Source organism: Vespula vulgaris, chromosome 2, assembly GCF_905475345.1.
Source record: "Vespula vulgaris chromosome 2, iyVesVulg1.1, whole genome shotgun sequence".
Lineage (NCBI taxonomy): Eukaryota > Metazoa > Arthropoda > Insecta > Hymenoptera > Vespidae > Vespula > Vespula vulgaris.
Window position 1 is genome coordinate 2,429,364 of NC_066587.1, and position 27,763 is coordinate 2,457,126.

The 27,763-nt window shown below is 31.1% G+C and overlaps 1 protein-coding gene across 3 annotated transcripts in view; it reads right to left on the bottom strand.

The window, feature by feature from the left end:
- Nucleotides 1-195: 195 nt before the first annotated feature.
- The window catches only part of LOC127072856 (zwei Ig domain protein zig-8-like), a 315,596-nt gene continuing 288,028 nt past the window's right edge, over nt 196-27,763 (bottom strand). For 2 of the 3 annotated variants that reach the window (XM_051013672.1, XM_051013674.1), the window contains 2 exons: nt 12,912-13,080; nt 196-12,381 (listed from right to left, as the gene is read on the bottom strand). In XM_051013672.1, coding sequence (XP_050869629.1) covers nt 12,290-12,381; nt 12,912-13,080 — 261 coding nt within the window. In that variant the 3' untranslated portion in view covers nt 196-12,289. The remainder of the gene's footprint in view (nt 12,382-12,911; nt 13,081-27,763) is intronic. The other variant, XM_051013673.1, reaches the window with a different exon arrangement.

The following is a 27,763-nucleotide window of genomic DNA, read 5'->3' on the forward strand; positions in this document are numbered from 1 at the left end:
ATATATGTATATATATGTAAAAAGAAAAAGTAATAATAGGTAATAACAATACTAATAATAATAATGATAACAATAATAACAATAATGTTAATAATAATATTTTAATTATCTTATATATATATATATATATATATATATATATATATATCGATCAGTGGAACGTTAGACATCGGTCATAATATAAATGTCTTCATCATTTCTCTTCGGTAATTTTTTTATTTTCTGATTATAGATACAATATACATCGTAGGCTAGATGAAACACTTATTAGTATATTAGCCTATCTATAAACGGTACGGTCAGTGATCTTTAACTAAAAGACGTGGAAAATCTGGAAAGGAATGGACAGAGAGAATAAAAAAGAGAAGACAAAAAGAAAAAAAAAAAAATTCTTCCCAAACCAGAGATGGAAAAGAAAAATTGTCGGATTAAAAGTCGTCGCCTCGCTTTATGTATTTTTTTTCTTTCCTCTCTTCTTTTTTTTTTTCTTATTTTATATTACTCTCATTTTCGCTCTCTCTTATTTAATTAATTAATTAATTAATTATTTATTTATTTATTTATTTATTTATTTATTTATTTATTTAACTTTACTTTACTTTATTTTACTTTACTTTTTCGTTCTGGACTTGGAGATCGACGACGAGACTCGAGGAGGTGGATCGAGGAGTGGGATCGAGACGAAAACTGATGGTTTCTTTTTTGTTCAACTTTTTTTTCTTTTTTCTCTTTCTTCTCTTGCTTTTTTTTTTATTAAAGAAAACAGCTTCTCTCTGTGCTAAGGAATACAGTTTTTTTTCAATTTTCTTCGTCCTTTTTTCTTTTCTCTTTTTTTTGTTGCAAAATTATTCGTTTCTCCTTCTAAATAACATTCTCTGTTTCTTCTTCATCGTTCTTCTCCTCCTCCTCCTCTTTCTCCTCCTCCTTCTCCTTCCTTCTCTGTTCTTTTATCGCTTATTTCTTTCTTTCTTTCTTTCTTTCTTTCTTTTTTTCTTTCTTTCTTTCTTTCTTTCTTTCTTTCCTTCTTTCTTTCTTCCTTTTTTTCATCCTTCTCTCACTTATCTATACAAATAAATCGTACGATACGCACACGACGGAGCAAGATGATAGATCGAAGTATAGAATCGATATTATATCTAAATATTCGTACAATTATGTGTTATCGATACGTTAAAATTATTTTATTGGAATCGTAATTCGATCGAATTGTTAAAACGGACAAATGTTTAGAAAGGCCGGGTTTGTCGTATTTTTCGTTTCGTAATTTATTACTTCGTTCGTGAGAACGATCGATCGATCGATCTCGAACATATATACAGAATCTATAGCCTTTCTCTACTTTGCTTTTTCGATGGCGTCCAGCGTCGAACGGTAAAAGCCCTTAAGTCGTTCGCACAAACATCGACGTAAAAGCGTAAATAAATACGTAAGCCGTATAAGAAAATCCACCGATCGAAATTCGACTATATCAACTTTTTACATTTTTTGACTGCAATACGTGAGATTTAGTGGCTAAAAAAAAAATTTTGTTAAGGCTTACATTCTCACGATTTACATTTTACATTTTATGTCTTACCCTTTATGTCGATGAACGTGTGAAAGATTTTTCAATGTTCAAAAGGCATATATACGTTCATTGACGACGATAAATGATCCCATTCGATTTTTGTAATATGCGAATTTCAATGTACATATGTACGTACGCGTAACGATGGAGAAGATTTTTTTTTTCAAAATATTCGAATTTGTTTTTTCTCAATTTTGATATCAATTATTTTTTCCTTTTTCTTTCTTTCTTTTTTTTTTATTTTTTTCATTTATATTTATCCTGACGATTTTTTTTCTTTCTTTCCCTTTTTACTCTTTATTTTTCTTTTCTTTTTTTTTTTTTTCCCTACAAATCGAAACGTTGGTCGATTACGTGAGCTGAAAGAGATTGGGATGTTATTTGATAAAAGGAAGAAAAAAAAAAAGTAAGCAGAGAAATTAATTTGTCGAAAAAAAGCTGAAAAATATCGAATAATTTTGTATACATCGTTCCGTACACATACTTTGTTTTCTTTCGAAATTATTTTTAGTTTTTTTTATTATTCTTGGAATAAAAAAAAATTGCTTTTGATCTCGTTCGAACGGTCGAAAAAATTGATCGAATAATTTGCAAAGAAAATCTTTCAACTTGGGATCACTTTCTCGTCGTTATTCGCGATAATTTTCTCTTCTCTCTTGCTCTCTCTTTCTTTCTCTCCATCTATCTTTACTTCCTTCTTTTTCTCTTTTTTGCGAAGTAGAAAACGATTTTCGAAAAGATCTTATAGAACTAAGATATATATACACACACATATATATATGATCTTTGAAAAGTTTCAATCGCACTCGTTCGACGTTATCATGGATAGTTTCAATTTCTCTTTTTCCAATCGATCGAGATCTCTTATCTCGAGTGTTCCTTGCCTCGCTTTTTCCCTTTTCTTTTTTCTTGTTTTCTTTTTTTTTCGTTTCATTTTTATTTCGTTTCAAGAGTGCGTTCGATAACCCGGCTTAAAGAGAGTAGGTATATAAGATAAAAAAGAGAGATAGAAAAAGGAAGAGATAAAGAGATAGGGAGATAGGGAGATAGAGAGTGAAAGAAAAAGAGTGAGAGAGAAAGAAAGAACTAGAGAAAAGTCTTCAACCACTCCGTTTGCAATTCTTTCTTCGATCTTCTCTTGCTCCACCCTCGCATTCTTTTTTATTTTCTCGCAACGGCCATTCTTTCAATTAAATTTCGTAATATCCGGATAAAGAGTCTCTCTCGATATAACACTTTTTCTTTTACTTTGCTTTTACTTACATATTCACACATGCGAGCGCGCCTTTGGTTCTATCGAAAGAATATGAAAGAGAGAGAGAGAGAGAGAGAGAGAGAGAGAGAAAGAAAGAGAAAGAGAAAGAGAAAGAGAGTAGATAAAAGAAAGCGAGAGAGTGGTGAATGATAGAGAAAAAGAAAAAGAGAACAAGAGAGAGAGAGAATGAAGGATAGAGAAAGAGTAACACTGAGATTGATTTCTTTCTGTCTCTTTTTTTCTTTTGCTCTCTCTTTCTTTCTTTCTCTTACTCTCATCTCACTCTCTCTTTCTCTTTCTGTCTCTCTTTGTCTCTCTCTTTCTCTCTTTTTCTCTCAGGCGAATATCTACATATCGCATTTAAGTTGGACAGATATTTTTCTTCGTATTCCCTTTCATCTTTTTATTCCTCGCTTTTCCTAATTATTTTCATTCTTTTCGTTCATATAATTTTGGTTCTGTTCCATTTAAAGGATTCGAAGCATATTTACATCGGTCAGCACCTATATATATGCCCAATCTTCCTTTTTAATCATCATTTCTAATTTTAATCTTTCACTCATGTTTTATTTATTTTATATCTTAATATAATCAGAGCGTGGACACTCCTCATTTAAAACGATGAGATACGAATCGAAGTTGTGTCTTTTTATTTTTAATTGTGTGTGTCTCTCTGTGCATATGTATGTACGTATGTATGTACGTATATCTATGTCAGTGTATGTGTTTTTTTTTCTGTTTATTTCTTTGTTGTTTTCTTTCTCTTTTTTTTTTGTTTTAGTAGCGTGGCAGTAGGTACGTTTAAACTTATAAACAAAATTTTTTCTTTCATACTGTCTCTTATCCTCTCTCTCTCTCTCTCTCTCTCTCTCTCTATATATATATATATATATATATATATATATATATATATTTCTCGCAATCACAGACTCATACACATACGCAACAATAACAACAACACACATATCCATACACAACACTTTATCTTTTTGCACACGGAAGGAGAAGTTCGGTAAATTCAACGAACGTCGGATGAACGCGTTAAATCGCCATTAATTTTAGACGCTCGAACGAATCCAACGGGAATCGAGGAAAATAGACGGGGAACGAAGGACGGAGGATCGGAGACTGGGGTTGAAAGTGTTGATATCGTTTTTCTTCAAGTTCGACAGGGTTCAAAAATTCGAGTATGTTTTTACAACATAAAGAAGATATATTTACCGAACTTCTATCGACAATTATGACGACGACACGTTTCACGTTACCTTGTTATTCTCTTTGAAAATTTCTTCCAGACGATAGTTCCGTTATACGGAATAAATAACGTAAGTTATCTACTTAAATATGTACTTACATACGAATCTATAATTATATAATTCTCGTCGTCAGAATAGTAGTCGTCATTGTCGTCGTCGTTGTCGTCGTTGTCGTCGTTATTCATAGTAATCGTCGTAGTGTCTTTCTCCCTTGAGAGGCAGAAACTTTCGAAAAAAAAAGAATAAAAAAAATAAAAATTATTCTCATCGCGTTCTCCTCGAAACGACGGGACGAACGATCATCTTGGAAATATTCAACGAGGAGAAAAACAAATCTGTCTCGTATGCGAAGCGTGTCGGCTTCATTTTTATATTTACTTTTTTCTTTTTATTTTTTTATTCTTCTCCTTTTTGTCTCTCTCTCTCTCTCTCTTTCTTTCTCTCTCTTTCTTACATATTCTTACATATTTCTTCTCTCTCTCTCTCTCTCTGCTTCTATATTTTTCTATTTCATTCTTATTTCTTTCGTACACCTTCAAGCACAATTTTGTTCAATCTTCGCACGTCTCACGCATTCTCACGAATTTTTTTTTGTACGCACACACATACACATACACACACACACGTTGGATATAATACATATATAGGTATGTATGTATTTATGTATATTATTCACAGTCTTTTAGACCATCCACGGAGCGCGCAGTGTTGACGCGGCGACGCCTTCCTCGGCTCGTTTTATTTTACCCCGTTTTCGATTTTTAATTTTACATCGACGATCATTTTCGAAAATTTTCTAGGCGACAAGACGGCAACGTTCTCTCATACAATGACGATAAATTGTGTTACAGTGATATACAGTGCTTTTTTTTCTTTTTTTTTTCTTTTTTTTTTTGAAGGGGTGGGAATGAAGGCGGGGCGAGGGTGTCTCTCTCTTTTTTTTTTCTTTTTCCTCTTTTCTTCTTGTTTTCTTTATGTATGTATGCATTTGCGTATAATCGATAGTACGATACGTCGAACTTTTTTTTTTTTATTTTTTTTTTATAATCTTGATTGTTTTCTTTCTTTCTTTTTTCTTTTTTTTTTTTTTAATTCTTCGAGTTTTCTTTCTTCTTTTTCTTCTCTTTTTTCCTTTTTTCTTTTTTAGATATATTCATTAATTTTCTTCACTTTTATTTAAACGAGCTAACGTTTTTAACATTTCTTTTTATTCGTAAAAACGTTCTCCTCCTATCCAACATATCGTTTCCTTTCTTTCCTTTTCTCTTCTTTTTTTTTTCTTTAATCGAACGAGCATTGTAAATTCGTCGTAAATTGAAAGAAATATTTGATCACGTTGCGACTAAATATTTATCTTCGTTAGTTTTTGAGATATCGAACAAATTCTGTCAATAAATAAATTTCTGATATAAGGAACGGGAGAATTAAGGGGTCTTTCGGAAAATGTTAAAAATCTTTTTGTTATGGGACAATTCTTTTCGTTATATAATAGACGACAAATTAGATATATAGAGAAAGAAAGAGAGAGAGCTGTGTGTGTGTGAGAGAGAGGCAGAGAGAGAGAGAGAGAGAGAGAGAGAGAGAAAAAAAGTTAAAAAAAAAAAAATACAGAATGTTATTTCTTTCAGTATACGACTTTTACATTGTAGTGTTCCTTTTTTACTCTCTTCTTCTTCTTTTTTTTTCTTTTTTTTTTTTAAGTTTCTCGAAATATAGATATACATTGGTATCGTACAAAATGAATCATAGTTGAACGGCAATGCGATATTATCGTTACCATAGTATTTCATCGATTGATAACCGAATGATTAAAATCGATCATCTTTTTCTTCTTCGTCCTTTTTTTTTCCTCTTTCTTTTTCTTCATCTTCTTTTTCATCTTCTTCTTTTTCTTATTCTTCTTCCTTCTTTAAATACATATTTACATCCGAGTAAACGCGATTAAAAGAGAGCTAGAGTTAGCTCTTTAATATTTTCTTTCTTTTTTCTTTTTTCTTTTTTCTTTTCTCTTTTATGTGCACATAAGTATGTATATAACGCGTGCACACACACATTTACGCACATACTTACACACACTTACACACACTTACACACACACACACACACACATGCACGATCACATTAACGTCGATTAACGCGACAATTTTATTGAACCGTCTTGGATCATCGCATCGATTTTTCTTATATTAGATTTTTTACATTTAACGCATTTAACGCTTGTTTTCTTTTTTTTCTTTTTTTTTTAAACAATTCTCTCCGTATGTTTGACAAATAATCATGTCAATATCTCGATCGACTCTTGTTTCGAATTTATTAGGCGAAGCATACATGCTCTTTTTATATTTCAATTGTTCTTAGATACGAATGAAAAATTTTTGTTAATTAAATTAAAGTCAAAATAGAAAGAGACAAAAAAGAAGAAGGTCGAAGTACGCTGACGTAATAAAACGAGAACGAAATTGTCAAAAATGAAGTGCGCTGATGAAGAAGTAACGAATACATTTTTGCGTTTCTTTTCTTGTTTTTTTTTTTTTCTTTTTTTAAGAGAAGAAAAAAAAATTGAAATTTACAAGAAGTGCGATAACGAAGTCGCATCGAAGAAGATTTGTTGTACTTCTTTTTTCTTTCTTTTTTCTTTCTGTAAGAAAAAAGAATATCAAATTCGAGCAGTACCTAGGACTAGTTCAAAAAGATTTTAGCATGCCTTTCGATTTTTCGCAAACAACAGCCACTAATGAATCATTCGTTTCTACCTGTCTGCCAATCTCCAATATTTCGTCCTATCACGTGTGCACGAGATGCAATGAATTTATAAATTGTTACGTGAAATCCCCACGTAACTCTTCGGAAGTCCGTGCACGCTCTACGAACGAATAATATACGTAGTCGTAATTGGTGCCGATAAAGTGACCGTTAGCAAGTGGGTATACGCTTTTTGATTTGGCTATTCAGCCGTTGAATTAAAACTTCAAAGCATATGCGAGAACCATGAAGTTTGGTTTTTGCTTGAACTCGTTCAGATTTTCTGTACGTCGATTACTACTTGAATTTGCCGCATTTACCGAGAGATCTATCGATTAAAAAACACAAAAAGAAAAAAATATATATATATATAATTCAAAAAATTATGAATAAATAATATCGTGAAATAATAAAACATCGTTATTCTTAATTAATTTTTTTCTTAGATTACACGCGTACGATTTGAAAACAAGAATATGAATTTCGAAAATTTGTTCTATTCTTAAAAGGATTTAATCGATATGGTTTTTCTATTTTCAGGGAAAATAGAAGACTAATGGATTAGCATTGATGATTTATAATTCTATATGATGATATTACAAGTATTTAAGAGAGATTATTATTCTTGATAGAGATATTATAAATATGTCTTTTGAATTTATCGTGGGAAATTATGACGTTGCCACGTGATATTTTTAGTGAAAAATAATTTCATTTTATTATGCGTACGTTTTAACGAATCGTATGAAAAAAAAAATATATATATATATATATATATGAATTATTTGATACAGTATTTTTCATTCGTAGAGTTCCAGATTCGAAAAGGAGGGAGTGAAGATGAGGGTGGGAGTGAGAGGAAGAGGTTAAAAAATTTTGTTCAGAAAATTTATTTTTATAAAAAAGATATATATGTATATCAAGTTAGCTAATTGTCAATGGGAGTAAACGTGTTGATTCCAGCGGAAAATTGCAGAGAGCAAAAAGCACAAACATCGACGACCGTTTATGCGGTAGTTTCATGACTGTACCCGAGAGACTATTTGTCATATTAAACGTGTAAGTAAGTACTACGTAGATCGTTTCATGGCAACTCCATGTAACAATATAAAACGCGGTGGCACACGCCGTACCACTAAAATATCGCCTTACCTAAGAGCGATTATTTTATGTTAAGCGTTAAATAAGCCGTGTTTACGGTCACCTCCTATTATATTTTACCTTTCGTTTAGAGAGATCGTAAATCCTTTAAGTACCAAAAGGGACGAGATAAAAAAAAAAAAACGTAGGCACGGGATTTGACAAAAGGATTTTCTTATAAAAATTTTCTCGATCGAATAATATTATTCGCGAAGAAAAAAGAAAAATGAAAAAAAAAGAAAGAAAAATAAAAAAAGGAAGAAAAAGAGAGAAGGATATAAAAAGTACTCTTTCTCTCTCTCTCTCTCCCTCCCTCTCTTTTTTCATTTTTAATTTTATTTTTTCCGAAAAAAGAAAAAACGGGGAAAATTAAAAAATTAAGAGCGGCCTCTTTCTCTCTCTCTCTTTTGTTCTTTCTATCCTTGTTTTTTTTTCTCGAATTCGTATAATTTTTTTTTTCTTTAAATAACCAATTCAATGTAAAACGTAACTCATCGTCGATTCGTCCTAAAAGCGTAACTTTACACGATGACGACCGATCGCGTCTGGGTTGATTGATGAAGGGAGAGGAGGAAGGAGACACACACACACAGACACACATACACGTATGTATATATGTATGTATGTATGTATGTATACATATATATAGACTCCGTACTAATAATCGATTTTTCGTGTTCTCTCGGCACCAATCGAGCAGGTAAAATAAATGATAGTAGCATGTGTGTATCGATCGTTAAATCGAACGTGCCAAAGCCAATTTCATTTCGAGATCGATTCTAATCTATGGAAGTTAGATTAACGAAAAAGTATAGAGATGAGCAATATACTATATATATATATTTTTTTTCAAATCCGAATCATTCATTATCGCCATGTGAAATATAGTATGCAAGTACTTTAGATATTATTTTTATAAAGTCTTTTTTTCCTTTTCTTCCTCTTTTTCTGCATTTGTTTCACTTGTTCCTCCATCATATTCATCACACGTTTTTCCAGAACTTTGAATTTTATTCACATGTACTTCTTATTAAATAATTAATTATTATTGTTATTATTACCATTATCATTAAATTAAATCATTAAATTAGTCAACGGGATGATATATGCAAGATTATTTTTTCTTCGTTTGTATTTAACAAAAAAAAAAAAAGAGAGAGAGAGAGAGAAAGAATATCAAAAGAAAAGATAGAAAGAGATAGTTTGTAATAGACGAAGAGAAATTATTTAGTTTGTGTATGAATCGTGAGATCGTTCTGCGAACGAATCGATTTATAATAAGAGTCGTAAAGAAGAAAAGAAATTTAAAGAGATGAGGAAAAAGAAGAACTATAAGAATTCGCACGACGACGAAAGGACAAGAGGTCGAGGACGAGGACGAGGTAGAGGACGAGGACGAGGACGACCACGAGGTAACGTCTCCTTACTTACTTGCATTCGGACCATTGTGTTCGGTTCATCGGAAAGTTTTTTAATCAGGTTCTTCTTTCCGCCAGGAGTGTACCGAACGGAAAGATAATTCTCGTTCTGCTGGTAAAGTCTCGTCCGTTCGTTCCAGTCAAATCCGATCTCGTCTCAGAAATTTCATTTTAAAAACAGTTTACCATTCTTTTCATTCATTTATTCATATTTTCTAACTTCCTCATTAATTTTACTGATCTAATCGTTACAACAACAATAATTATTATTAAACATTCAAATCGAAGACTCATCAATCGTTTCGTTAATAACTCAGGCAATTTCAAGTGTTTCGTCGGAATTTCTTTTATTTATTTATTTAATTCCTTTTTTTTTGTTTTTTATAATATTTTCTTCTACGCGTTTATCTCGTATGGAAAAAGAAGATTCGATCATTTACGACAAATAAAGATTTAATAACGATTGCTAATGGGTTCGATCGATTTGTTCCGTTTAAAAAAGAAGATTTGTCGACGATTATATATGTTAAAAAAAAAAAGAAGAAAAAAAGAAAGAAAAAAAGATAGAAATTATATCGGTAAGATTTTTAGTTTTCTTTTTCTTCTCTTGTTTGTTTCTCTTTTATACGAACGTTGATCGTTAGATAATTTTAATTGATGGATAATTTAAAAATCAGATTTTTTCTACGACGATTTGAAAACCGATTTTATCTTGTATATTCGCGTGCCATATGAAATAATAGAACAAGGTGTTTTCCTTATTCTCTTTTTCTTCTTCTTCCTTTTTCTTTTCTTTCTTTCTTTTTTTTTTTTTTTGAACGAGTAGCTTTAATTAGTCGTACATTCGATGACAATTCAATTAAGTACTCTTCATATATAATATCGCGCTATACAATTCATCGTTATCGTTCGAATAGCTGATTAGTGATTCGATTGAATTACACCTGTTTGAAGTATGAATGTATTTAAAAGCATTTACCCCCACCTCGTCTCCCTCCAATCCCACATCCACTCATCATCCCCTTTTTTCTCTAGTTAGGCCGAATAGAAAGCTTGCCGCTCTTAATTTTTTAATTTTCACACGTACAATATATATATATATATATATATATCGTTTTATTTTATCCAATCTTTTGTTTCATCTTCGAACGACCGATCTCATTCATTTCCATGTTTATGATCGATTATCGATAAAAAAAAAAAAAGAAAAAAAAAAGGAGAGAGTAAAAAGTTTCCATTATTATAGAAACCGATCCATTTTATTTTAGAGTATTTTTCAACGTTATGTATACCACTATGTTATACGTTCGATCATTTTCACCATTTATGCTTCAAATCGGCGCTATGATTTATCTTTGCAAGAAAAAAAAAGAAAATAAATAAAATAGATAAAAATAGAAAAAGAAAACTGAAAAAACAACAACAAAAAAGAGAAAACAAAAAGAGCAATTTGAGGCCGATGAAATTATTGACGATTTTGTCTGTGTGTGTGTGTGTGTGTATCTATGCGCGTGCATTTTTCTTTGTTTTGTTTTGTGATAATATAGAGATAAAAATGATACTATATATATATATATATATACACACACATATATATATGTATATACATATACATACACACATATATAAAACGATTTACAAGAGCGATCGAGATTGATAAATTCGTTCGATCGAATTGAATCAGATCGGATCGGATCGGATCGGATCGGATCGGATCGGATCGATGGATGATCGTGATCGATTTCATTCGAGCGTACATTCGAGATTATTGGATGAATGAAAATTCGTCGTTGAGATGAACGATTGTATTTGGAAGAATTAATTCATTGGATGTTTCAATAGAGTATAGCACCGAGTCGAAGGACGTTGATTATGTATCATCATCTCCGTGGATACACACCGCGATAAAAGTCACGATTGGTGGGATGGGGTGTAGAGGGGGTTGGGTAATAGTGGTAGCGTTGATTAGAGGGTTGATTAAGTATAGCAACGACTTGTTTAGTTGGTCTTCCTCTTCTTCTTTCTTTTTTTCTTCTCCTTTTTCTTCATCATCATCATCATCATCATCATCATCTTCTTTGTTCAACGTTTAGTGAACCAAATCGAAGGTTGCATGAAGGTTGTGGACGAACCCACGGAAGGAATCCGTGTCACAAAAAGGGTGGGGAGCCCAGTATTTTTTTGCGTCTCGTCTTGCGTCGTGGATGTTGAATTAAAATCTTGTTGTTGTTGTTTTTCTTTGTTTACCTTTCTTTCTTTTCTCACTCTCTATCTATCTCTCCCTCTTTTTATATCTTTCTCTCTCTCTTTCTCTTTATCCATCTCTGTATCGGTCTCTCTGTTTCTTACTCTTTGTCCCTGTTTCTGTCTCTGTCTTTCTTTCTACGTTTTCTTCTCTCTCTCTTTATATCTTTATCCATCTATCCATCTATCCATCTATTCATCTATCCACCTATCTATATACCTATCTATCTATCTGTCTATCTATTTGTCTATCTATCTATCTATCTATCTATCTATCTATCTATCTATGTATCTATCTATCTATCTATCTCTTTCTCTCTCTTTCTCTTCGTCTTCTCCGTTTAATTGATACCAAAGATTAGTGGCAAATTTCACTGGTACATTCCCTTTCTTATAGGATTTCTCAGAGTTTTGTATGGTTTTAGGTAGATAGAAAGAGATAGGTAGATAGATGGATAGCGAAAGATAGATAGGTAGAAGAGAGATAGAGACATAGATAGAGATAGACAAAGAGAGAGATGAAAAGATACAAAGATAGAGAGATACATAGAGAAACGGAAAGAGATAGAAAGAAAGAAAGAAAGAGAGAGATAGATAGATAGAGAGAGAAAGTGATAGACGGAGAGAGAACGATCTCTCTTATTTTTCCCCTTATTTCTTTCCTTTCTTAATAAAGAAGCAGGCACAGACAAAGCAGCAGTGAGTAGAGCCTTGGTTGTTTCGCTTGACCGCCGTGCTGCATTGCCGCGGGATATTCTCCTGAAACAGAGGACAACACTTAAATTTTCTGAAAATGTCTGGCTCTTCAGAGAGACAGAGAAAGAGACAAAGAGAGACACAGAGAAAGAGAGAAAAAGATAGATATAGAAAGCTACTGTTCATCTCTCTCTCTCTCTCTTTCTCTCTGTTTCTCTTTTCTTATTTTCTCTTTTTCTCCTCTCATTTTTCTCTTACTTTAACTTAAGAAGATCATTTTATCACACGAAGAAAGTGCATTCTATTTCTTATATCCATTCTTTTCATTTTCCTTTCTTCCTTCCTTCCTTCCTTCCTATAGTTTCTTCCCTTTTGTTCGTTCGTGTCGAGCAAGTATTACTAAGAGTTATTTTCAAGAGGTAAGATCGAGTAGCGCGATTAAAAAAAAAAAAAAGGAAGAATGAAGAAGAAAAAGAAAAGAAAAGAATTTTAAAGACATAATAACTACACTCGAATGAGAAAAGGTGCGAGGAGGAAAGAGATGCGGTACATTCGATTACGAGGATAAGGATACTAAGATCTATCCTACTCACCATTGAGTACGTGAACGGTAATCGACTTTGGTTGAGCGTTGCTGGGATTACACGTATAACGTCCGGAGTCAGACGGTTTGGCTTCCTGAACGAGGAGGAAACTCGTCGTACTGTCGCCCTTCTCCGTGACCACGGACACGCCACCTCTGGTCGAGTCGTAGCTAATTATCTGGAACAAAGATCGACCAACTTGAAAATTTCACACTGAAATTAGAAATACTACTAAATAGAAAGGAATAATTATCGAGCTTTTCGATTATCTCATCGATTATTTCATCGTCATCGTTATTGAAATTTACGTCGTCGTATCATCTTTCCTTTTTAATTTCGTTTTTCCTTTCTTCTTTTTTTTTGTCGTTTGGTTTTACTATTTTATTATCTTTTCTGTATTTTCTTTTTTCTCTTTCCTTCTTATCGATCGAGGATTTATTATTAATGTATATTGCTAGCTGTATACTTATTATGATCATGCTTCATCGATCTTTTTATGTTAAAAAAAAAAGTCACTTTTTTACCCTTACGAGCATCGTTGAGCAAAATGGAAAGCAAATTTTTATAGTTAGAAGGGAATTTTGTATTCGTAAATAATGGAAAAGGAATTAATAACGATTAGGAACGGGCGTAGTATCGATTACAAAATGACAGAGATTACGAAATTAATTGATTGCTATATTCGGAGTTAATAATTCTGTCGATATTGTAAAGATTATGAAATTAATTGATTTCTATAATTTTAAGTTAATAATTCTGTCGATATGGCAAAGATTATGAAACAAATTGATTTCTATAATTTTAAGTTAATAATTCTATCGATAATTATTCGAAAGTTAATTAGCACGATTACCTTTATTTATTTATCGTTTGAATAAATGCACACACATATATATATATAAAAAAAAAAAAAAAAAAAAAAAAAAATCAGCGTCCAATTAATAACCACGCGTGTTATCGAAATTATTGATATTTTTTAACGATATTAAAGAGAAGAAAAAATAATCAGTTTAAATATAGTAATCAATATGAAATGAGAATATTTCGAAAAACGATTAGCATTATGATAAGATATCTTTGAGGGTGACTTCTCTTGAAGATATTACTAAGTAACTACTTGTTTTCCCAGTTCTTTCGTCGTTTCTCTTGGAACGGAGTGAGAAAGCGAAAAGATAAGCCGGCAAAGATTTTCTATCTGAAGTAACTGACGTCATACAGGTCCAGAAGGGAAGGAAGTTTCTTGTCTCCCTGTCATTCTGTTCGTTCGTATCTCGATCGGGAAGTAGTCATAAAATAAAATTTACGCCACGGAGTCTTGGTCGTTTCAAATCCGGTCGGTTTTATGGGTAGATTCGGATGAGTTATCTTTATCTCATGGGTGATAAGGGGTGATAAGGGGGAGGAGGTGGGAAATAGGGTGAGGTGAAAAAGCTCACGATGACAGGATAACGTAGAATTTTCAGGAAGACTGTTTCTTTTTCTTTCCTTTCCTTTTACTTTTTTCTTTTTCTTTTTCTTTATCTTTCTCTCTTTCTTTTTCGTTTCTTTTTTCTTTATCTTTTTTTTCGCTCCCCATTTCTTCCTTCTTGCGGGACAACTCGATCTTCCTTTTCCTGTATTTTTCATGGTGGTTTTCGTAGCGTTTTTCTTTTTCTTTCTCTCTCTTTTTTTTCCCTTCTCTTTTCTTTCTTTCTTTTTTTTTTTCAAATGTCGACGCAAACGATACAGACGAAACATGTGAACGTAATGGTAAATTTTATATACGTTATGTTAACGTTTCTACCAACCGTAAATTCTTATTACGGTTTACCTGCTTTACATAAGTATGTACAATGTATATACATATATATATATATATGTATACATATGTGTATATATATATATATATATATATATATATATATGTATATATACATATGTACATATCTACATGCGTAAAATAAGTACGTATCGTACACTTAGGACGACCGAGGAAAATATTTTAACTTTTCTTTCTCGGTGTAACTTTTATTTCCAGAGAGAGAGAAAGAAAGAGAGAGAGAGAGAGAGAGAGAGAGAGAGAGAGAGAGAGAGAGAGAGAGAGAGAGAAAGAGGGAGAAAAAGAAAGTTGTCAGCTTTATGCAAACATTTTTTTACAAGGATACTTAGAAACGTACAAAATGCAATTCATGAGCTTTCTTAATTATTTTTTCAAAGTACCTCGTCGATTTTTATTTTTTCTAATTTCTCTTTCCGATCAAAATCGAATACTTTATAATTCCATATTAAAAGTTATTATTTCTTATCTCGAGTAACACCAAAAAAGAATTCTTTAATCCAAACGGATTGGAGTTTTACATACGTTTATAAGATAGAAAAAGGAAAGAAGAACAAACCAATAATTTTTCATACGGATTTTAAAATAATATATATATATATATATATATATATATATATATGGAAACAAAAAAAAATAAAAAAAAGGGAGAAAAGAATCATAAAGTACGAAATTACTTCGTTGATATTTCGTCGTTACCGAATTGGACGGATTAGTAAAGCGTGTAGTATTATTAAAGCGAAGTTATCATTGAATTTTTAACGATTTAATTATCGAAAGTACACATACATATATCAAACTCTAGTAGCGTTCCCTAAGCAATTTTCTTGGTAGAAAAGCTTACTAGAAAATTCGTATGGAGTCACGAAATATGGATGCTGAAGAGCGTATGACGTTATTGTCATATGCCATACTAGAAGACAGTCTCTGTTTATTCTCTGTTCCACTTGGCTCGTGGCACGAGTGTCTCTTTAACAGAAAAGGTACGAGAGAGCTTGCACACCAGTTCGGGTACCTACCAAGCTAAAGAGAAAACGTGAAGGTTGAACCCTTCGCCGTCGTAACGGCGACGGATTTATAAATAAATGATCAGCTCTCCGTTGGCTGTATCTACGGTCTACGTGTCCGGTTTAAAAGTTACTTTAAATGGGGGAGAGGGTGAGAGAGAAGAGAAGAGTTTGGATAGTCTGACTTGAATTTATAGCGACGATGAGTTAAATATATTTATTCGTAGTCATTGATCACGTTTATTGATTCGTATCAATACTGTAGATTACAAATTTTCATTTCTTTTTTTTTCTTTTTTTTTCTTTTTCTTTTTTCTCTCTCTTCGGTTTTATTAATTTCAAAAGAAATGTTCTTTCTAATTTAATTATCAAGGAAAATCGTAAATTCCATATGCGAGAGAAATGAAAAATAATTTTATTACTTAATTTCGTCGTCTATATTTTTTTATACAATTCGAGTGAGAATTTATTACGATTTAAATTAGAAAAAAAAAAGAAAGAAAGAAAAAAAGTTATTATTTAATCATTCGAATTATTATAGAAGAATCTATACGTGTCCGTTTATAGTTTAATAAACGTTGTTTATTCTATAACGATCATTATTTCAAATATTTAATCATAAATCATGATTACATTAACGATATGATCTACGTACCGATAGGATTTCATTTATAAAATTGAAAGATATCGTTCGCGATATGACGTGACATTATCGCGAATTTGGCCATTAAAATCACGAAGTACATATACATATACATATACATATATATATATGTATATATAGAGTCCGTGTTTTCTACGTTCACGTTTACGTAGACGTAGAAAATCGTTCGTATAACTCCCCATGGAAGAGAAATCTATGGGAGTTTGGAGAAGAGTAGATTTATAGACGCTAATCTGTACCCTTGAAAAATTGTGCTTCGGAGGGACATTTCCTCCTCATCTCTATACCCAAAATCCCTTTACTCTCCTCTTCACCCCCTCACCCACTCACATACCCCTTCATTCCCTCACTCTTTCATCCTTCCACCCTTTCACCCTTTCACCCTCTTACCCAGTCGGTCCACCACCCATGTATTCGCGTATCGTAGAGTACGTAGATCATCGTGCAAGCGATCCTACCTGTGATTAATCAGATCAGGAAAGTTTACGCTTGGCAAGTTTGATAAGCGAAACTGTCTTCCTTCCGCTTTGTTATCTTGACGAGAACGACACGAAAACTTTTGAAACGAACGACGAAAATATACTCTCGATTGGGGGAGGATAGCGAACGACACGTTTTCCTTTTTTTGTCTTTTTTTTTTTTTGAATTTATTTTTATTTATAATCTTCCTGTCATCATTTTTATGTCGCAACGGTTGCAGATGAGATATTTCAGGCACATTGTACGGATAAATTATGAATGATAAATGAAGTCGTGTCGTGTCATTCGTTAAAGTTCGGTTTACAACACAAGTCTCGATTAAATGGTCGGTACAATTCAATTAGATGTATATATATATATATATATTATAAATATTATAAATAAATAAATATATATTTACTTATTTATTTATATCTATATATACTATTAATAAATAAAAATTTAACTCTTTCTGATAGAATCTCTAATTTTATCAAGAACTTAACACGATGTTACTATTCATTATTTTATTACACACAACACAAACAAAAATAAATATATATATATATTTAATTAAAATTACATATATATGTATATATATTAAGATTATATATATTATTAATTATATAATTTTAATATTATATTATATAATATTATATAATTTAATATTATATATTTAATTTATATAACTAATTATATAATTATATAAATTTATTATTATAAACAAATTATTGATTATTATTAATATTAATATACATATATTATTATATACAAATCAAGATTATATATATATATATATATATATATATCGATGTTGAACTTTTCTTGATAAAATCTTTCGGTTACTATCAATCCTTATGACGGACCAAAGTTACTTAGATGGAAGGACATTGTCTCTCCTAATTTCTCAAACAGTTCGTACGGTTATTCGTTCGCTCGACTGCTTGGTTACTTGCTCGTTTACTTGCTTCTACTTACGTTCATTCGTTCGTCGGTACGTTCGTTCGAGCAACCGTACGATTCAAATCCCGGTTAATCGGATGAGAAAGTTGAAGCACGAGGGCTTTAATAAGCGGCATCACGTTCCTTCCGTTCTATTATTATCCTACATTGTTGCTGCGGATACGTTCGGAATAATGCCCGAAGTTTCGCCGAAAACTGCACGGTTAATCTGCTCGGCGTTATAACGCGCAGGAGCTTCTTCGACCTCGATACGTCTGTGCTTTAATTAGTACACGTGTGTAGATGTTCCACCAAAGCTGTTTCTCATCTACCCTTCTAATATTATTCGATGATATTTTTATGGCATGATTAATCTATCTTGATACAACTTTGTAATTATATACTTTATATGCGTGCCTGAGTGCATGCTTATACGTATAAAATATTACATTACATATAATATTAATATCGAATACTTGGTTAACTTGTTAAATGTATATAGATATGATTAGATTCATTTTCCATTTTCGATTAGAGAACGTAATTGTTGACGAAACTATTGAAAGGTTCATTTATTAAGATGCGTGTATGCGTTACTTCGTAAATTTGAAGAATAATGTTGGTATATTTATTAACTTGAAAATTTTGTTTTATGTTTATTTATTACTGATGATATATATATATATATATATATATATATATATATATATATATATGTATATATATTAATTGGATTAGTTGTGTTTTCTGATTAGCGAAATAGACTATTTGCTATTGATATTAGTCATGGTGTGTGACACGTGAATTTGAAGGAAAATATATATATATATATAGATTTCATGTCACTCCCACTAGTACAAGTATACTTATATACACATATACGTTTAATAATGTTCTATGGTTTCCGGAACAATCAGTGAAGCTAATATCATTACTAATTTCTAATTAATAACAAAGTATGCTTTGAACTTTGATCATTGATACATAATGAATTTAATTCACAAACAATTAATTAAACGCTTTGAAATGTTATATGTAAAATCGTACGAAAATATTTATCAGACGTAACTAATTATTTAATACAATGAGAAACGAAGATTAAAATCTTTACAAATATAAATATCTACGTATTATAAACGATTTTATTCCTATTAAATGTAAAGAAGAATCTTTCCAAAAGTTGAAAAAAATTCAAGATGGCGTATCTAACGAAGACCGATCGATGGTGCTAATAATATTATCGATAACGTTCGTGTTTCGATCTTATCTCGTTCTCATCTAAACGTTTATATCAGACCAACGGGTTAGATAATTTCAACTGGTCGTAATTTGGTAAAGTCTTTAAAGGTACTCAAGCACGAAGAAATTTCGTGGGCCAAAGATAGGAACGAAAGAGATAGAGAGAAAGAAAAAGAGAGAAAAACCAAAAAAAAAAAGAGAAAGAGAGAAAGACAGAAAGAGAAAGAAAGAGAGAGAGAGAGAGAGAGAGAGAGAGAGAGAGAGAGAGAGAGAGAGAGAGAAGACTCTCGTCAACCTCATTACGCGTTTTCGCGAGAAATAGAAGAAGAGATCGGCGTTCCGCGAGATCGTCGACAACTCTATAGAAGATCTTGAAGTGAATGGTCCATTTGAGCGGAGAGTTGTACCTATCATCCCTCTCTGCTCTTCGTTTCCTTTCGATCTTCACCAACGACGTGGCCACTTTTGTCTTATCTCAAACTCGTCCTTTTGTATAACGACGAGTTTCCCTCGACTTCTATATTCATCTTTCTCTATCTCTCTTCTTCTCTTTCTCTATCTTTCTTTCTCTCTCTTTCTATCTATCTATCTATCTATCTATCTATCTATCTATCTATCTATCTTCTTTCCCTATCTATCTGCTTTCTATCGCGTTCTCATTAGAATTCGGTAGCTTGCTCTTTCGAAATTTACTCCGTTTTCAAAGAAGAATAAGAATGAGAATAAGAATAAGAAGTAGAGAAATTTTATTCGACATTTTATCTTTTTCATCAAGAAATTTAGAAAATTACCAGGGATGAAGAATTAATTTTTTTTTCTTTTATTTTTTTTTATCTTTGTCGTTCTTGTTGTTCTTGTCGAATAGATGATCGTTTTTTTTTCAAACGTGAATATTAAATATTTCTGAGAAAAATTTTTTATTTTATAGTTAGGTACGCTGAATTATTTTGATGTATGTTTAATATAAGAGATATTAACGTAACGATATATATATATTTTACGATATTACTTTGTAAGAACTTTTTAATAAACTTATAACAAAGTATTATTAGCACTTGATATTGTTACTTTCCTTGTTTAATATTACATAAATACATATTGATATTAACATACCAACATTTATATAATATATTTCTTTTTTTTATTACAAAGATATACGTGTAATATAAAAAACTTTTTAATTAATTTATAATGAAGTACTATTACCATATGACATTTATTTCCTTTCTCTCTTTCACTCTTTTTATTATTATTTACCGAGGTGGTTGTAATTATAAAAAAAGGAAAAAAAAAAATTAACATACAAATACATAGATGTAGAAAATTATTACGAACAAATCGCGTTTCTTTTTAACATTTGTTATTTGATAATTGGAAAAATAAATGCAACGTTTCGTACAAAATCGATAAAAAATGGGATTTCCTTTATTACTAATTTATTTCCGATGTATTTTTAGTTTCTAATCTCGTTAATAAACCTTCCCTTCCTTTTTTTGTGTTTCTTTTTTCTTATTCTTATTTTTTTGCTTTTTTCGTCTAACAACTTCAGCATCCGTTTCGATCAATATTTCTGGGATGCTATCCCGCGAAGCTTTGTCCTCGTTATACTTCATTAAGTATTCCTATCGAAAGTTAAGAGGTTCGAGCTTCTTCGCTTGGAAGCAACGGCTCGAAGGCACGCTAGAAGGTAATCGTTCGAACTCGCGCCATCGAGTGCCCTTCCTTTTCGTGTGCTCTTTTTTCTTTTTTTTTCTTCTGCTCTTTTTTTTCTTCTACCTCTTCTTTTCAAGCGTTTAATCATAGTAACAGTATTTACTGGAACAGGAAACGATTGAGCTCCATTTTCTACTAAAACTTTTATTTTTTGACTTGCTTGTGTCATAAATCGAATTTCTCTCTCTCTCTCTCTCTCTCTCTCTCTCTATCTATCTACCTATTTATCTTTCTATTTCTCTCTATTCTGGCTTAACAAGAAAGTTAATATTAAATAAAAAATATTATTGAGATCGATTTAAATGTGTACGATTCAGGTATTATCATATTTTTTGAAAAATTTTTTATGAATTTACTATATCGAAAAAATGTAACTATATTTATAAAGACATTGAAGGGTATTAATTTCGTGAATATATTATGAAACTAATTTGCGTTTGATCGAGATTACAAATTTCTTTTTCTCATTGTCTTTCTTTTTTTTTTGTAATTTATTTACTTAAATATTTTATGTCTCATTGAAGATGAAAGAAATTCCGATAGAAACTTTCTGGGCGACCTAAGGCGATTTATTTCACGTTGAAAATTTGTTGAGTTCTTAAATGAGAATTATCGTATTCCTTGAAATATTCTTTTATCGTTTTATTATATCAAAATATGTAAATATCTACACACACACACACACATATATATATAAACGATATTATTTTATATAATAATTTTCACGAATATATAGAAATTAGTTTGCATATAATCGAGTTTACAAATTTCATTTCTCCTTATATATAGCTTTCTCTTTTTATTTTTTTAATTCATTTACTTCCTTGAATATAATTTCTCGTTTAAGATGAAAAATTAATCGCTACGAAATTTTCCAGAAACCAATCCGATATTATAACACACACATACATATATATATATGAAATTTTTAAGTTATAAATTAAATTGATACGATTGACTTATTTAATCATTCTTGGATTATTTAAAAGAACGATCGTACGGACGTGAGAAGTTTAAAAATAATTAAAAATATGAGAAAAGATTTAATGCTTTCGAATTACGAAAGGAGCTGCATTCAAATGAGCCTTCCAACTTGTCGAGATCTATAAGTGCTCGAAAGAAAGAGAGAGAAAGAGAAAGAGAAAGAGAAAGAGAAAGAGAAAGAGAGAGAGAGAGAGAGAGAGAGAGAGAGAGAAGATTGTTGTAGGTGAGAGATCTACACACGAAGGGTGATTTCGATCGTTCGCCCTCAGCTTCTCGCAAACAGCCCAAGGCTCTTGAAATTCTACTGGTAGCCGGCACGCAAACAGTCGTAAATAAAACGCGCCGGTGGGCTCGGCATGCGAACGTTAAAAGTGGCCATTTTCATTTGTATGCGAGTCAACGAAATAAAGATTACGCCGTTTCGGAAATGTGTTTACACGAGATAGCGCCCTTAGGTTTTATATTATAACTCATAACGTTACTTTCCTGCCCCGAAGGTAAAACAAATTTTCTGTCTTTCACTTTTTATTATGTATATGTGTCGAAATAATATTGTCAATTTTCAAAGTAAAATTTCTGTCGACGCCTATTAATAACGTCATAGATATTATCGTGTTTTAGATTGTTTTTGGGTTTAACGATAATTTTCGTAGAAATATCTGTTTATTATGTTTGAATTATTATTTTTATTATTATTATTATTATTATTAGAATTTAGATATATACATGTATTATGTGTGAAGTATTATACAATAGTTATTAGATATAATTGTTGTTATTTATATTATTATTATCAATATTATTATTATTTTTATTATTATAAAATTATTTATTCATAAGTTCATTATAACATTATTTCATAATTAAATTATACGAAAAATCTTATATAGAGTTTAATTCATTTCTAACATAAATTTAAATGGCAAATGTGATAGTTAGAATGAAAAAACATTGGTTCTTGTAGTAAAGTAAATTCATGAGGACGCGACTCTCACGAGGATTCTTTTTCTTTTCATTTCTTTTCGTTTCTCTCATTTCAAATGTAAAATATTTGAGATAGAGCTTGCAATCCTTTAACGTTAGTATGTATATGTATACACATACGTATATATATACACGTATGTATATATATATACATATATATACTTAGCGTATACAGACGAATGAGACGATCAAATACTGGCAACGTTTTTTTTGACCAACCCATTAATGTTAGTCTGTGTGTTTGTGAATATATGGATACTTCTCTCTCTCTCTCTCTCTCTACATGTGTGTGTGTGTGTATGTGTGTGAATGTGTATGTATATATACACATGCACATGCACATATTTATCCACTATGTCTATTTTGTCGATTTCGATCGACTTTATTTCGAAGTTCGATCCAGTTGTGTCTCGTTGATTTTTCAAAACCTCCAATTCTACTCGATATTCCATGTTCTTGACACTGGAAGAGAGAGAGAGAGAGAGAGAGAGAGAGAGAGAGAGAGAGAGAGAGAGAGAGAGAGAGAGAAAGAGGATTTTTCTTCGATAGTATCATAATGTTAAAAAAATACGATAACGAACTTTTGAAAATTTCCATGAGAAATTTCAATAGGCTTAAAAAAGGAAATAATGATAATAATAATAATTAATAATAATAATAATCTTTTAGTACCTCTTTTTTATAATAATAATAATAATAATAATTATTATTATTATTATTTCATGAATATATTTTTAAGGTTGCGAAAATATAATATAATATTAAAGGCATTTGAAAGGAACGAATGCAACAACGAAAAGTTGCCTTTCAAAACGTTATAAATAATCATCTCATATGAAAAATGTACTATTGTTATTTAAAATGAAAATTAAACAAATGATTCGACCATCATTGTACTTTCTACTCTCGTAATATAAATTGATCTTCCCTGGGTTATTAATTTCAGGCAATGTATATCCGTCATTTTCAGAATCTTTAAATCTGTAATAATTTACCATATGATGACTCATTGCACTAATTAAATTAATACCTTTTACAGATAGATCTTATAACATCTATATTAAAAGCAGTTAAGAGTGTAGATAGAGGTGGAAGTAGGGTGAGTGTTCGTTATTATCATCATCGTTATCATTATTATCATTACTGTCATTAATCCTGATCAGATAGATCATCGAGACAAGAGTTTTATATTTTCTTTATAAAATCTGAAATCTATAAAATCTTCTTTCATTCTTATTCTTCGTAATACGAAAAAAAAAGACGAGAAAGAGATTTGGCAAAGTGTTTTGGCAATTTTCCACGATCATCGGTATGACCTAAAGTTCGTATCTCGTTTAACAAGTTCTTACAATTAATAGGATTACACTTTCGAAATAAAATACGATTGAAGATCGATAAAAACAAAACGAGTAATCGAACGTATCGATTATATCGATTATAGCGAGAAAGGAAAAAACGAACGTAAATAAAAAACGAATTTATAGACGACGAAAAATGGAAAAAGAGAAGAAATGGTTATCTGATGGTCTTTACCATTAAGAAGCATTAAAATAAGAAGAAAAAAAAAGAAAGAAAAAAAAAAGAAAAAGAAAAATGAGAGAAAAACTCAGCTTTTTCTTCACACTAATCGTTGGAACGTTTAGACGTTGGATCAATGACACGTTTTTCGTTAAGTTCTTGTCACTTTCGAAAAGGATTTTTCACGTTTCCTCGAGAGCCATTATATACTTAAACCCCTATAAAAATCCATTTAACATTAATATCCCACGCTCATATTACTCCAAATATATTCTTTTTAATTTTGATTGAATTAATTTATTACTTCCAATATGGGAAAATTAATGGTAAATATTTAATCAATAATAATCGATTATTAAATAGAAAATATACGAATTGATTTGATTCACATATTTTTCATTTAATTAATATCACAAATTTTATGTACATTTTATGTACACTGTGTTTCTATATATACAAACACAAGTTGTATTAATTTTATAAGCTTCACACGTTTCGATAAAAAGATTCTCTTCTTATAGATAACAAATATCTCGTAAACAAATATCTGTTCGTTTAAATATACATGTATAGATATGTACGTATATAAATACGAACGTAAACACATTTTGAAACCAATTCTCCGTATAAAGTTGTATACGTTTGAATACATAACATATATACACACGTGTTCGTATACAATAACGTTAGTTTCGTCGGAGATGTTTAAGCGCGAAGGTCGTAGTCATTTAATCGACGAAATACGATGTCTTCGTACATTAATAGACAGGATTAGAGACGATAGGGTATAATCATGATACAACTGTAAGTGGTTAAGGTCGAACGTGATAAGGAGTGAGAGTGTTTCTCACCCAAGAGGTGGATCGGTCATTGTTACTGTCTTCCTATTAGGGACACCATTAAAGAGAAGATACACGTTGATGGTCTAGTTTCTGTTTTGTCTAGGCGAAGAAGATTCGAAACTTTGAAGAAACTTTGCTGGATATTATCGAAACGAGCAAGCGATAAAGGTATGAAAATATTCTCTTATCAAAGGAAGTTGTCCGTGTAACGATTGTCTAGTAACATTTAACAAAATGAGATATACAACGTTGATATAATAAACATTTAGGTTAAATTAAAAGAAAAACGACAAGTATTTTTACGTATATATATATATATATATATATATATATATATATATATATATACATATATATACACAGATACGTTTTATGGTGTCGATTGTTCATCATCTTTAATATGAGATATACATAAAGTTGATATAATAAAAATTATTAAATTCAAAAAAAAAAAAAATAATAATAAAAATCTATAAGGTCTTCAATGTATGTAAAAAAGAAACAATATTTTTATATATATCATTACACGTACACACCCATTTGTGCGTATGTAATGATATATGTAAAAATATTTTATATATATATACATACGTACATTTTCATATGTTATATATATATATATATAAACACATTTTATGATACATATGTATATATATAGACACGACACTTTTCCAAATATTCTTAAATCACGTTGTATTCTTTCTTTCTCTTCTCAGTATAGATAAAATAAACGTATGCGAGAAAAGAAGAGAGTAGATCGGCGATCGAAATTCAATCGAAATCATAAGGATAGAGGTTTATTGGAGCGTAAGGGAGAAATCATCCCCTTCTCTCTCTCTCTCTCTCTCTCTCTCTCTCTCTCTCTCTTTAACGGTCGAGAGAATTCCTTGCGGCTAGAAAATATTTCGTGGTAGGTATGGTCGATCGATCGAGTGCGACCTTATCATATCGCTGGCGATTGCAATTTCGTAAGGTTCCCCAGAGACGATTCGAGTTTACTCCTTATCGCCCGTTTCTCTACGATCTTCTATCCTCTTTCACTTCTATCTCTCTTTCTCCTTTGGCCCTTAAACCGACATCGTGGCGTCGCGCCGCCGCCAATGCCGCCGCCATTGCCGCCACCGCCATTGCTGTCTTACCACGATTACGTCGCCCGAAGGGCAATCCGTGATTTTACTAGAAATTCCCTATCATATTTCTTTCAATGATATTCTTTATCATTTTCTTTATTTATGAATATAACGGAACGTAAAGAAAAAGAACAAATAAAAAACGGGGTTGAAAAAATAAAAACCATAAAGTTGTTAAATGGACCGTAACATTCTTCTGGCGATTAGAAAAAAAAAAAAGAAAAATAATTGGAATACTCTTTTTTTCGAAACTTATCGGAGATTGTAGTTTAGGGATTAGTTTTACTATGAAAGTTTTGTCTGAAGGATTACGAGAAAGATAAATTGATCTTTTAAATCATCTTAGATCTTTTAGCTCATTATATACGGCGAATAAAAATGTTTAATGTATATATATTTATACTATAAATGTTAGGTATTTGTTATAAGGCATTCTAAGAAAAGAAATATTTTTTCTTTTTGTAATTTTTCGCATACCTACTGATACATGATACTATAATTTAATATACAGATATTTTATTGATCGAGAAGTAGAGTATAGTAGGAATATGGTTATGTTATTTTTTGTTATTAATATATTTGATATTTATATATGAAATATTTATCTATTATTTATTACATTTTTGTATTATATTTATTCATTACATTCATTATATATTCATTATATTTAAATATGAAATATTTGTGATGTACAAATATAAGTTTAATTCATTCATAAAAGAATTATATCAAGTTGAAATATTGATAATATCAGTTAAGTAACGAGATGAAACAAAGTACTGATATATGATGAAAGAATATCGAATAGAACTTTCGTTAGATCATCGTATTATGTTATTAATGACAGCACAGGGAACAAGTCGTATTTGTTAGAAACTTTTACGCTTTTAGAGGTATTAAACTTTCGATCAAACATAGAACCAGTGGCTGATAACAAAGAAGAGTAATTATGAGTATTAGAAAGAGAGAGAGAGAGAGAGAGAGAGAGAGATAAAGAGAGAGTGAGTGAAATAAAAGATGAAATACGAGATTTCACGAGTTCGAAACGGATTACATTAAACTCTTCAGTAATTAATCAAGCCGTTATGAGGTCATCCGTAACTATTAATGACGAAAAGTTACTTTATTTTAAAATTACCGAACGATTTTATCCAACCGATAGAAGAAAGTAGATAGATACGTATAGATATAGAAGGTAGAGTAGCCGGCCGGGATTTCAACAGTAGCGGCCTAGTTACCAAATGCAAATGCCGTTCCGGTAACTAACATACGGCGGAAGCATTTCAACCTGTCCGAGATTCCTATATGACAGGAGAGTAGTTTAGAGTGGGCCAATGACTGTTATCGGAGCCCTTATCTCGGGACTGCTCAACTATAGTAGTACTCTTACCTAATAGGTTACTAATTCTAATATTTAAAAAAGGGTCACCGGTCCAAACGCTCGTACGATTTTCTATTTTGAGAAATTGAGAAACAACCCCATTGTTTTTTCTTTTTTCTTTCGATTTTCACACACACCTTTCAAACTTTTCTCCCTCCCTTCAAATTTCTTTCTTCCTTGTC